This window comes from Periplaneta americana, chromosome 2 (assembly GCF_040183065.1).
Source record: "Periplaneta americana isolate PAMFEO1 chromosome 2, P.americana_PAMFEO1_priV1, whole genome shotgun sequence".
NCBI classification, from domain to species: Eukaryota; Metazoa; Arthropoda; class Insecta; order Blattodea; family Blattidae; genus Periplaneta; species Periplaneta americana.
In genome coordinates this window covers 165,310,775-165,325,349 of record NC_091118.1, presented here as the reverse complement: position 1 = coordinate 165,325,349, position 14,575 = coordinate 165,310,775, and the positions used below count along the sequence as shown (strand labels likewise).

At 35.6% G+C, this 14,575-nt stretch overlaps 1 protein-coding gene across 2 annotated transcripts in view; it reads right to left on the bottom strand.

Annotated features, from left to right (window-relative positions):
- Positions 1-14,575, bottom strand: part of LOC138694769 (very long chain fatty acid elongase AAEL008004-like) — a 173,099-nt gene that overhangs the window by 18,239 nt on the left and 140,285 nt on the right. For both annotated transcript variants that reach the window (XM_069818802.1, XM_069818801.1), the window contains exon 4: positions 4,295-4,378. In XM_069818802.1, coding sequence (XP_069674903.1) covers positions 4,295-4,378 — 84 coding nt within the window. The remainder of the gene's footprint in view (positions 1-4,294; positions 4,379-14,575) is intronic.

Below are 14,575 nucleotides of genomic sequence, written 5' to 3'. Positions count from 1 at the left end.
GTAGATTTGTTTAAAACAAATTTTTTTTAATGAAGTTTTTCATTAACTTTTACCAAAATTCAGTCATCCGTCCCCTTACTTATTCTGAATTGTCCCAATTCCAGAATTTGTTACGTCACTTAACGGATATTTTTGTGTGAAACCATTAGGTGCAGAAGTTATTAAAGATGAATTAAAAAAAAATTATTACATTTATTAAGATGGTAACCAGGTTTGGACGCATTTAGAAAAGTGATTTGTATTAAATTTACATTAAACTTCTATTCATAACATACCTACTTGATATATTGTGTTCGTAAGAAATGTAACACACATTACATAAGCGAATACATTTCATACCAACATTGTTTTTTTTTTTTTATGGAAATGCGAGTAAATACAGTATGCATTCAAAAATAAAAATTAAAACACTTCAGAGGATGAACTACGCATTTTGATATCACATGAAAAGATATCGGAGTAGTAACCTTACAATAATTATTATAACTCATTACATTTATGTATTTCTTTTCTATAGAAATTATCATCATCTCAGTGATTTTGTAAGAAAAGGTATGTTACTCATAATCGTCTGATTATCTTTTTAGATGGAACATAATTCTTATAAATTGTTTAGATAACGGTATTTGTTTTTCTGCAGCCATCTTAAGAATAATTATTATTTAGCTTGCTTGAAAACGTCATCCATGCATTTGTATGTAATATTTTAGCTATTTCTTTAATGGAATCATGTTGCAGTTTCTGAATCATTACATACCTATCGTAGCCTGTCCTCAGAAGGCATGGATGGCACAGCAAGCAATTAATGAACAGCCATGTCTTGTACAAAAAAATAACACTACCTACTTGACATAAACTGCTATGTCATAAGAATAATTGAATCACACACTTCAATAACATGAGATTGTCATTGTCTATTTATGTATTACATATATTCTGCTTGTATGCATAATGATCAACTTGTACATTACACAATTGTCATATAATAATGATTATATTATATAATTAATTTTAACATTTTGAACAATACACATACAGTGTGTAAACAATATAAACTGCCAAAAAAATACTGAAGATAGAGCATAAATTACTGAACAAAAGAGTCTAGTAAAAATTGTTTGTAACTTTTGTGGTTTCCCTAGAAAAAATGTTATTTGTGAGACTAACGTTTTTGGAACTAATAGTAGACCAATATTATTTACTTCGGTCTGCCATATACATTGCAGTTGTGTCTCTATTGTGATGGTGTTAGCGTGTGTTGGACGGAAGGTCACTGGCAGTGACATTCACATTTACTCGAACAGTAAATAATAGACTACTATCAATCCTAAAAACATGATATGTTAGGAATTAAAAACAAAAAAAGAAGAAAAAACAAAATTTCACTACACATCATGTTTAGTAGACCGAGATGTACAGTATGTATAATTTTGGCAGTTTATATCATTTACACTCTGTATATATTTTACATGAAAGCAAGATGAGGACAAGGAATGATGTAGAAAATAACACCAACATCAGATGATAATACAAAATGGTTATAATAACAATTCTAAATGATTTCGATAGTTGCATGTGCTGTTATACCGGTATTATTATTTAATAATTATAAAAATGGGAGAATTGGCATAGAATGATTTTGTTACTTTTAAACACTACTAAACTAAGCGAAGTAGCTACTGTATGTGTTCATTAATACAAAACTAACTATTTCCAGTTTATTATAGTGAGATAGGTACGGTACCCGAAATATAATCTCGGATTTATATCACGATATAATGTGGTTTCCAGAGTTTAAAATGCACGATTTTATATGTCTCTATGAATATTAATAAATAAGCGCCAATTTACTTTAATAATTCAATCGTTGTGGAATATATAGCGTGACCATAAAGTCTTTTCAACATTACTTACTTATTTATGGCTTTTAAGGAACCCAGAGGTTCATTGCTGCCCTCATATAAGCCCGCCATCGGTCCTATCCTGTGCAAGATTAATCCAGTCTCTATCATCATTACCTACTTCCCTCAAATCCATTTCCTATTACCCTACCATTTACGTCTCGATCTCCCCAAGGTCTTTTTACCTCCAGCCTCCCAACTAACACACTATATATGCATTTCTGGATTTGCCCATAAACGCTACATGCCCTGCCCATCTCAAACATCCTTTGCTATGGTTGTGCCAGAGAATGAGTCTCATTCCGAGGCTTTTGTGTGGTTTCGTAACAAGCAGTTTTTTTATGGTGATGGGTTGTTAGCCCTTCGCTCAACTCCCAAGCTGGAGGGCAGCCCCTTGCGGGCTGTCCACGACTGCTTATTTAATATATTCGCAGCTGACCTCCATATCTCTTCTATCCGCAACCTGTGGACGCGCCATGCCTTGGTCTTTCCAACATTAGAAATGTTTATTGCAATGAAACTATTACAGTTATAGCTGTGTGGTTAGTGGGAAAAGAAAGACAAACTCATAAAATTTTATTACAATGTCAATACACTTCCACATGTGCACCCTTGTCGCCCCCAGAATGTCTAAGTTATATTCAATTTCGCGCCATGAGTTGTGCAACATTTCTTGAGTCACACTAGCAACAGTGTCAATTATCCTTCTTCTCGATGTGTCCAGATCAGGTACACTGTTGCATACATTCTCCTTGACATATCCCCACAGGATGACAAAGTAGTTGGCCACTTTTGTTTTTGCCGAACGTTCAGTAACAGCTATCATTTACCTGGATTTGATGCAACATTATGTGGCTCCTCAACTTAATGACTTGCAACCCATGGTGATTTTCCAGCAAGACTGCGCACCATCACATTGGAGATTACTCGTTCGAGAGTTCCTGGTTGTGGCATTTCCTAACAGGTGGCTTGGGCGCGACGGTCCGTCACCCTGGCCACCACGATCGCCGGACATAACCCTCTGACTTTTCTGTGGGTTTATGTCAAGGATAGTTGTATACAACACGTGTATCTGATCTGGACACATCGAGAAGAAGGATAACTAACGATGTTGCTAGTGTCAACAAAAAAAATGTTGCACAAAACATGGCGCGAAATTGAATATCGCTTAGACATTCTGCTGGCGTCAAGGGGTGCACAAATGGAAGTGTATTTACATTGTAACAAAACTTTATGGATTTTTATTTCATTTGCCATAAACCATAGAGCTGTAACTGTAGTAGTTTATTTGTAAAAAAAAACACTTTAGTAATGTTGTAGCCTAAAGACTTTATGGCCACTCTGTAGGCTATATATGATAATTTTCGTGTTTATAAAAATATTTTTTCGAAGATCTTAAAGAAGCCGGTTTGAATGTCCTGTAAATATAGGCTACATGTTTTTTTAATTTATGATTTTGTGCATTTAATGTACTGTACTCGTATTGCCAAAAAAGTTGGTTGCGATGATTTCCTTACAAACGCATAAATTACGGCGTATGACATACGAGAATGTGTTTGTTTATTTATAGCCCTATGAACGTAAATTCGATAAAATTGCATACAATGAAAGAAAAATAATTTTGTTTCATAAGGAAGAGACTAGTGAAGTGCTCTGTATGGAGTATAGCATTGTATGGGGCAGAAAGATTAGCATTGTATGGGGCAGAAAGATGGACATTACGACGAAGTGAAGAGAAGCGACTAGAAGCATTTGAATGTGGATATGGAGAAGAATGGAGCGTGTGAAATGGACAGACAAAATAAGAAACGAAGCTGTGTTGGAAAGAGTGAATGAAGAAATAATGATGCTGAAACTGATCAGAAAGACAAAAAGGAATTTGGCTGGATCACTGGTTGAGAAGAAACTGCCTTCTGAAGGATGCAGAACACTATGAATGAATGAATGAATGAATGAAGGAATTAATATTTTCGAAGAGAAATACCGGTATCTATGTCTGAAATAATTATTTAATTCTAGTTAATTCAAATAAGTCATCTGTCGAAGACAACCTTTTTGTATTATTATAATAATATACGAGTGTATTGTTTCAAAATAAATATAAGGAAATTACACTGTTTAATACGTTTATTAATTTTAATAAAATATGTGTACAACACCATGCAAAATTATGTAAGATGTTTGAATTCCTCTTTATATTTGGATAATTGTATGTAGTATCATTTTCACCATATTGTATGCTCCCAATTTATGCAAATAAAAATAATCCAGAAAAATAAAAATATTGTTCTTTTTGTTAGATAAAAATCAGTTAAATGTTGCGTATTATCATTTGATAAATGGTGGAGTAAACTGATGGTAACACAGGAATAGCACTCAAGTTTAGAACTCACCCTAATTGTGAGGGGATGATTAGAATAGTCGACTGGTTCACATCGAAAACTATAATGACCGGTAAGCCACCCTGACATTCCTATCTGTAATGATATAATAAAACAGCATTTCTGCAGTAACAGACATAACGAGAAACATATGAGAAAAAGAAGAAGAATGGAGCGTTATCATAAACTTCAAAATAAAACAAGATTAAAGGAATTTCCACTAACATGATTTTATAACTATAACAGATTCTTCTAAGTTGTATAACTTTAAAAGGTCTGCTAGCTACCACTACTTTCTCCATGTTTTTAAAAAGAAAGAAGAGCAACAATAAATAATAGATCGCAGTTAAAAACAGATTAGTAAAGTTGAACTTATATTAGCTTGAAATAAAGTAATACTGTATGTAGAGATTATTATTTTTTTGGTCCTACAGAATTAACTATGATAGTTACCATTAAATTAACCATCACAGATAATTCTATAGGACCAAAAAAAAAAAAAAAAAATCTGTACATAGATTATTCGCCTAACAGTGCACATACTGTAAGAGTGTCGGTCGTCAAGTCAGTCAATTGAGTGTGCTTCTTGTGTGATGATTGTTGACTTAAAATACACGTCAACATATTATATATATATAAGTTGAACACGGAGTAAGGTCACTGAGAGAAAAACACCAAAGGAGAAAGATTCGATCCGGTGCGGTGGATTGAACTTCGGCGTAGCTCAGTGGTTAGAGCGCCCAGTGCCTAGAGCTGGGAGACCCGGGTTCGATCCTCGGCATCAGAGCGAATTTTTCTCTGTTAATAATAAATGGTAACCGTCACAAATAATACTGCATCAAATATGGAACAATTCTTGACTTTTCTGTTCAATAAATACAAGGCAAAAAAACAAAAAAACTTTGTGCTTCTTACTGCTTACAGACTCAATACAGCACTTTTGCCAACACCAGTAAATTCTTATGGGTCACATTAAGTGACAATAAGGCTAAGTGACCATGACTACATCAAAAGTTGCACCAACTATTTATCGAGATTATTCTAATATTATACTACTTCCGTGGATGAAGGCAGCATGCCAGTAACATTAACAGACGTGATTTTTCTCGTATTATACTACCCCTGGATGAAATCTGCATGTCAGTGAAATTAATAGAGTTGCATTTTAATATGAAACACTCCAGCATTAAGGTACGGTCACACGTCGCTACTTTTGCAGCGATGCAGTACAAAAAACTGCGCAACTCTCGTACTGCGACGTGTGAACAACGGTGCAACCCGAAAAGTAGCGGCTGCCAAACCTGCTGCTCGCTACTTTTCCATGCTGCGCGCAGCTTAAAAGTAGCGACGTGTGAACAGGGTCTTGCAGCCGCAGCATTTTTGATATCGGTTTTGTTGAAACTTTTGCTGCGGTTGTAACCAGTGTTGCCACCCAAATGTGCCAATGATACTTTTATTGTTTGGACGTATTTTGGCTTACGTGTGAACACGACACGCAACTTTTGCAGCTGCAGTACAAAAGTTGCTCAGCAAAAGTAGCGACGTGTGACCGTACCTTTAGTAAACCACAACTCAACATTCTCATTTTCAAAGTGGTACCTGAATTCATTTTAAAATTTCTCCAGAATGATGACATTAGTGGTTCACTAATTCTACAAATTTTATGCTATTGTGAACATAGTTGTGAGCATGAAGTTACTGATCTTTTGGAGTGCTCATCAATAGGCCTCTATAAATAGCTACTTGAGTACGATTTCTCACTTTGAGCATAAATTTTAAGATGTTAAGTAAGGTATATTTTTTAATAATATTAGAATGAATCCTGAATATAAATAGCGATTGGAGTATGATTTCTTATTTCGAACATAAATATTGTTATCAATATTAGTAATATTAATAGTTCATTAACAGGAAGTCTTACATTACATTTAGGAGAAAAAGATTTTGGGAAGAACTTCAATTAATATAGGCCGAATAGAATTCATATAGAAGTTTTGTTAAAATTTCCACATTCTTTTAAACAGTCTTTTACTTTTGAACATGGAAATCTTATCATTAAAATTAACGGTAAATAGAAAGATAAAAAAAGGTACTTAAATATACTAAATCTTCGTGTTCACTATATAATTATTAGATTAATAATAATAATAATAGTAACAATAATAATAATTATTATTATCATAGGGCAACGAAACAAAATTATTATATAGATGCATCAAGATTACATTATGAAGATGGATGTTTTCCATATACCTATCAGTATCATAAATGGCGCGTGCATATATGTCTGTATTATATGTATGCATGTTACATGTGTGTATGTGTTAAATGTGCACCATTGAAGGTCGAACAATGACCATAATGTCATATATGCGTATAGACAAATACTATAATGTTGTTACTAATACCTTTTACTACCGTTGCATTTACAGTACCGCTACCACCATCACCACCACTATTATCGTAGTTTCACAATTATTCTTTGAGAAAGTTCAGCGACTAACAACCTATACCTTTCAGTAAAATACTTTCATATTATTAAAAAAATATAAAAATTAACAATTTTCATAAAATTCAGTGCATCTTCAGTACCACCGCTACCACCACCACCACCATAGAAGAATCGAAGAAGGGGTAAAGAGGAAGGGCTAAGGGGGGGCTTTAGTTCCCACCACTTGAGCCGATATGACAACAGTTATACTTAAGTTTACATATTCCTTTTACTTTAATGAAATTAAACCCAACAGTTCTATCTCTGTCTTACATAAGTACGTCTCCAGTACTGGAGCTGAGCATACACTCCTTGAATTATAGCTAGTGGATTTGTCCTAGCAGTGACGGGACTGGCGACGAAAGTAGAAAACTAATTAGCCCCTCCTTTAGGGAACCCTGGATCCGCTACTGACCATCACTACTACTATTACTAGGTACTGTAGTTTTACTACTCTTCTTTGCAAAAGTTCAAACAATAATTTTGTGTCTTTGTTTTATACTTAAGGAAGTTTTGCTAAAAGTGAACTGCTAAATTACGCAAAATAAACAATGCGATATATTTACACCTATGTACTGGAATTTTAATTCTAAATTATTTCCGGTATTAGCCATATTTGAATAAAAATGTAAAATTATTGTTCTGACCTTTAGGGACATAGGTAATGCTATTGCAGACTACTTTTAAAGTAAACAAAATATAGAAACATTATTACAGAGGATTATGAACATCATAAGTTTGTGATACTTTAACCCTTTCATTTGTATATTAAATGTCGCTAGTATTTCAGTAAAGTTTGTAAAATTTCGTGTATATATTTTCTTCTCGAAAATTAATTCATAAGTTCTAAAAAATAAAATAATTTCTTTAGTTATTTAAGAATTAAATCTTTAAGATAGACGAAGAAATGAACAATTGTATGGCAAACTAAAAGCCACAATTTCGTTATCAAAGATGTTGAAAATATATATGCATTTGAAATTAATTTTACTATAACTGTAATAAGTATAGCCTCTTATATACAATATGTAACTTTTTTAAATCTGCAAATCTAGTCTTTCAGGTAAAGCTCCCTGTAAAGCAGATTTGAATAATTTCAAGGGAAAAATTGTTCCGGGGCCGGGTATCGATCCCGGGACCTCTGGTTGAACGTACCAGCGCTCTGCCAACGGAGCTACCCGGGAACTCCACCCGACACCGTCTCAACGTTTCCCTTTATATCCACACAACTCGCGTGGGCTGACGAAACGCCAGAGACCACACAATCTCTGTGTGACTTGGAATTGTGGTTTTCTGTTAACGTACACAGTGACGTATATATTATGCAAATCTAGTCTTTCAGGTAAAGCTCCCTGTAAAGCAGATTTGAATAATTTCAAGGGAAAAATTGTTCCGGGGCCGGGTATCGGTCCCGGGACCTCTGGTTGAACGTACCAGCGCTCTGCCAACGGAGCTACCCGGGAACTCCACCCGACACCGTCTCAACGTTTCCCTTTATATCCACACAACTCGCGTGGGCTGACGAAACGCCAGAGACCACACAATCTCTGTGTGACTTGGAATTGTGGTTTTCTGTTAACGTACACAGTGACGTATATATTATGCAAATCTAGTCTTTCAGGTAAAGCTCCCTGTAAAGCAGATTTGAATAATTTCAAGGGAAAAATTGTTCCGGGGCCGGGTATCGATCCCGGGACCTCTGGTTGAACGTACCAGCGCTCTGCCAACGGAGCTACCCGGGAACTCCACCCGACACCGTCTCAACTTTTCCCTTTATATCCACACAACTCGCGTGGGCTGACGAAACGCCAGAGATCCACATCGAGTGCACACAATCTCTGTGTGACTTTTTAAATCTGTTATTTTGACAACGTTTTTGACAACTGCACATTTCTTTAGTACCGATCACCAAAGCGCCTTTATGGCATATACAGGATGATTCACGAGGATTTACGGAGCTTATTTCTGAAGACATTTTGAGCAAAAAAATCATATAAACATAGTTCCTATTCTCAATTTTTTCAGAGTTACACTAATTTAAAGTTGTTTGTAAAATACGTTTTTTTCTTTAGTTTGAAGGCAAAAGAATAATACAAATAGAGAATTAACCATTTATAAGTATCATTTCTTTAATTGGCAAGTATTGTGAAGCTAAAAATGTGCTTGAACTCCTTAGTTGCTTCGTAGAGACATCTTACCGGTATTCTTACGCACTTATCACAACAATTATTACAAATCACACCACTTCCACCGACTTAATTATTTGAAGTTCAATTTTGCATCCTAATTTACAGTCTTGGAGAGTTTACAACACATTTTAAAAATGTCGCCGTCCGCTTGAGTTCACGCTTGTGAACGGCACTCGTCGCGCTACGTAACTGCATACGGCTATCTTTGATTTCCGTAGCGCTCGCGCTGGCTGCTGACTGCACGCTGACCAAGATCACGCGTTCACAGCAATACGTTCCAATAACGAAACGTAACTCTGTAAATATTGAGAATAGAACCCATGTTTATATGACATTTTTTGCTCAGAATGTCTTCGGGAATAAGCTCTGTAAAGGACGGCATATCCTCGTGAATCACCTTGTATAAAGAATAACCTTACCTGTCAAAACATGTAACCAGAATAATAAACCAATGACTATCGCAAACAATTATAATTGTATTGTGTGTACCCATAGTAAACGAAAAGCACAACTTCTGTAAAGTAGAATGCTTATAGGTATATAGCTTCACTAGTTTTTCCTTGATCTTTCTACGTGACTGCACTTGGATTTTCTTATTTCTCTTATAGACCAATACTAACGGCTCTCCAACAAACTAATTCAGATACTACACTGTAATTCCACTGTAAATACTTGTGCTTTGTACACATAATATATGGTATAATACAGAGTGAACCGTAATTAATACCATTAAAAAATATGGTTTATTTAACGATGCTCGCAACTGCTGAGGTTATATCAGCGTCGCTGGTGTGCCGGAATTTTGTCCTGCAGGAGTTCTTTTACATGCCAGATAAATCTACCGACATGGGCCTGTCGCATTTAAGCACAATTAAATGCCATCGACCTGCACCGGGATCGAACCCGCAACCTCGAGCACAGAAGGCCAGCGCTATACCGACTGCGCTATCCAGGCCGACAATATCATTAAATTTAGGGGGTTATTCTTTGAGATATTTCAAACAAAAAAGTTTAATACAATTTTGCTCGTTTTTGCTTCCTTTCCGAGATAAAAATTGTTGTATATGAAACATTTCATAGCGTGCTTTGTGAAAGTCATTGATTGAATTTCCAATACCTATGCAGAGTCAATTTAAGAAAGCAGTGTATTATGATAATAAATTATTGACAGAATTTTAGTTTTGTCCTTTAAATGTTTAGAAATATGATCCAAATAAAGTAACATTGTAAAATTCCTTTGCAGAACGAAAAGTTACATTTCAATTATCTTTCCGACTGCCTCCGTGGTCTGTTGGTCAGCATGCTGGCTTCCAGATCAGGAGGTCCCGGGTTCGATTCCCGGGCTCGGCTCTCGGTGAATTTTTCTTCGGTGATTAATATTAATTAACCAATCATCACAAATATAAAAATACATCAGAACTGTCGCTGGGCAGTAACCTGAACACACGTTTCAGCGTCACATTGTTGACAAGTAACTCCATCTGTTAGCACAACCATAAAGTATCTAATAGATGCTATAGAGTTACCAACAACGAAAAAAAAAATCTTTCCCCTGACGTTAATGCTTGTAGTAAGTCTTCATTATGCTAATTTATTGTTGCCTCACATTACTATGGAGCAATGCGTGACTTCTTGGATGCAAACTTTCCCGATAGATCGAGCGGAAGAAAGGAACCCTTGCTTGGCCACCTAGGTCACCCGATCTGACTCCCATTGACTCTTTCTGGGTCTTTGTGAAGGGTGTTGTTTACAAACGTGGTAGAGTTGAAACTTTGGAAGAACTGAAGCAACGCATTACAAATGCTGTTGCGATGGTCACACCACTAATGTTACAGAACACTTGGCAGGAGGTTGAGTACGTTTAGATATCTACAAGGTAACTCGAGGCACACACATCGAATTGTAGTGACCATTCTCCGAAACTCTGAGAGTTTTTACATCAAGTTATGTAACAAGTTTTGTTATAAAACCATTATTTATACTTTAAATTATAAATTATAACTTACTTCTCGATCCCTCTAAGCGGAACACGGTGTATTATAAAAATTAGTTTTAAATAAAGACATATGCCATGAGAAGGCCAAGAGAGATGCAAATTTATAGTAAATTAGTAGCCGAGCATAACATCACAACCGAAAGTAAAACTAACCGCCCAGCATTTTAAACATGCTCATACTTCGACACGTATAGGTGCCATAAAACAAAACTGGAACAAAGTTCTATATTTAGGCATCCCAATCTATAAGAAGACACCTTGGCATTATACCAGTTTTAAGACTTAAATTATTTCTAAATTAAACTTTTGGCAGTTGGTATGGCTATAGAAAGACAGCCAAAAATATTGAAAATGTGAGTTTAAGAATGTCAAGATTTCGATTAGTTGGAAAGTACGAGTTTGCCTACATGATTCAATGATATTTAAAAATCTGAGCTATGAATAAAAGGTAACGTATTATACTTGAAAAATCACACTTAAACGTACAACACATTTTTAAGTCATGCTTCTCAATTCTTATGCGCAAGAATCTGAGTGTATTCCGACTGTTTGATTCTTCATTTAAGACGATGGACCATTGAAATTTGTATTTTTGAAACTACTGGTGGATTTTTTAAAATTTTGTAACCAGTAACTAGGACTACATCAATAAGTATTATGGTCAAAGTTTCATATAGATTGAATGAAATATGTAGCTATAGTAATTAATTTAATTAAAAAATGATACGCCACTGCTACCCATTGTATCCATTCAGTTTGTAAGATATTTTAATGTCCTTATGGTCAAAGTGTAGCCAATAATGAGATCCATACACTCCAGTATTTGTTTTTTTTTTGTGTCCCCTTTAGATCAAGAGAAAAAATACTTTTGTACGAGATCGTGCGTATTTGCTTGGTTTCCGCACAAAACCAATCCGAGGAAAGTCTAAAATTCCACATTCAGTATTCCCAATCTAACACACATAACAATTTCCCTCTTCTTACCGCTTAAGTGACATATTGATTTTACTGCTTTAGGCTTTTAACATATTATTTTTAGAGACGTTCAATAGGCTATAGTAATAATTATAAATTGGAAACTTACCACTGCAATTTCACCTAAATTGCACTGTTAATTATTGTTTTTAAATATTTGAAAATATTAAGTAAACTCTACAACTCCACTAAAGTTACTGCATTCGTGATGCAAGTAACATTAAGGAAGCCGTGAAAAAATCAACAAGATTCCAGACTCATCATGGCGGCATTTGTAGACTGGGGGAAAAAAAAAGACAGACGTATATCACGGCCTGCTGGAGTATAGTAAACACAGAAAACATTTTAAAGCAACAATGTTGAAGATAGATATTTTTGTTCTGCAAATTTGACGTCATTGAACAGAAACCAAGATGGAGATTTCATTGCAACTAATTAGAAATTCCTCTTTCAGGTATGTAATAAACGATTTTCGCACAAAATAATGTACGATACACGAGCGGTATGTTTTCTTTCAATTCTCGGAAATTAAAAAAGCTCAACTATGTTTCGCTTTTTCAAACTTTTCCTCGAACATGAAAACTTCAACATACCGCTCTTGTAACGCATATTACTAATTCATATTTCCCCCCTTTGAATAATAGAGATATATACATATGTAAACATTTATATCTCATGTTCTATGTTACTGAGAAAGAAAGTAGTATCGGAGTATATGCTCCACACTCTTCTGAACATAACTACCAAATTTCATAAATGTATCTTAAAACACGCAGCAGAAAAACAAGTTGGAAGAAAAAATATCGTAACTGCACAGGGTTGGGTGAGGCGGTGGCTGAGGAAATTTAAACGCAGCGCAAATTAAAAAAAATGCCGACATAAACGCATATTCTTAAAATTCGTAGATATGCTATTTAAACTGCTGAGAATTTTTTAATATAAAAATAAAAAAATGTGATTTTTGATCCCAAAACAACATTTTTCAGGTCCATCGCCTTAAATACGGGTAAGTTAAGCTTATTCTTACTAAATTATAAAATGCACCCTGGTTATGGTCTTCATGGGTGCCCATCCAATATCATGATGAATTTGGGGAGCTACGGCGGGCCGCCATGATTGCGCCACTTGTAATTGCGCCCAATGGGTTGCTGTATATCCGTATTGCGTTTGCACCAGTAACTCAAACGTAATATGCAACTTTTTTGTTCGTATGTTGGTACAAAAAATAATTATTTAAGATGTTACGATACAATTCTCCGTCCCAGACTGCGGACTGACACGCGAATATGCGCGTGGTGTGGTTAAAAATTATGCTTGTACAATGTCGTAACATACGTAGTAAAAACTGAAATGATTGTTATGATTAAAATTTGTGCTTTCATATTTAGGTCCGTTCAAACGGGAGATGTACTTTACAAAAGCAATACGAGATATTTGGCCTTCTCTGTATTACTTTATGTAATTATGAAAGTTACACAACACAGAACTGCACTCATTGTATTCTTCATCTGACATAATTAGGAACATTAAATCCAGACGTTTGAGATGGGCAGGGCATGTAGCACGTATGGAAGAATCCATAAATGCATATAGAGTGTCATTTCTAGTTGGGAGGCCGGAAGGAAAAAGACCTTTGGTGAGGCCGAGACGTAGATGGGAAGATAATATTAAAATGGATTTGAGGGAGGTGGGATATGATGGTAGAGAGTGAATTAATCTTGCTGTCGACCTGGTTGGCGAGTTGGTATAGCGCTGTCCTTCTATGCCCAAGATTGGGGGTTCGATCCCGGGCCAGGTCGATGGCATTTAAGTGTGCTTAAATGCGACAGGCTCATGTCAGTAGATTTACTGGCATGTAAAAGAACTCCTGCGGGACAAAATTCTGGCACATCCGGCGACGCTGATATAACCTCTGCAGTTGCGAGCGCCGTTAAATAAAACATAACATTAACATTAATCTTGCTCAGAATAGGGACCAATGGCGGCTTATGTGAGGGCAGCAATGAACCTCCGGGTTTCTTAAAAGTAAGTAAGTAAGAAAGTAAGTAATTTTATATCTTTGTTACTTTGTTTTCTACTTTCCTTCTTTTATTGGCCTGCAGGTGCAATGCAATACACTAGCACAAGACTCTGAATTCCCATTGAATGTTATAGATACTCGTATTATGATGCCTGGTTTTTCACTTAAGTCACTAGTCTCTTCCCTTTTACACGACGCACGTATTTTTTGCCGTATGAGATCTCTTTCATTACTTTGGTGATTATGGCCGCCTACAATTTTCGTTTCACTGTTTAAGATTATTATTTTGGCAGGTCAATTCTTCGCTGTACAACGCCAACGTATATGTCCATCTACATATGTGTACGCCTTGCGAAACTTAAAATCATCTCTTACAAGTAAATCCTGTCCTCTATTGCTGCATCTTTGGACTACCTCCATGACAACCTTCACTAGTCTCCCTCACAATGTTTATGTCCTCCCACTCAATGTGCCTACTACTAAAACAAAACACGCCACCTGGATATCGTGCACTTTTCGTTCACTACCAACTTAAGAAAAATGAACATTCTTACCCAAAACTGTCGTTGGCGCAAACCCATTACCCTTAAATATGGCCGTACTTTTCAAATTGCAAATAAAC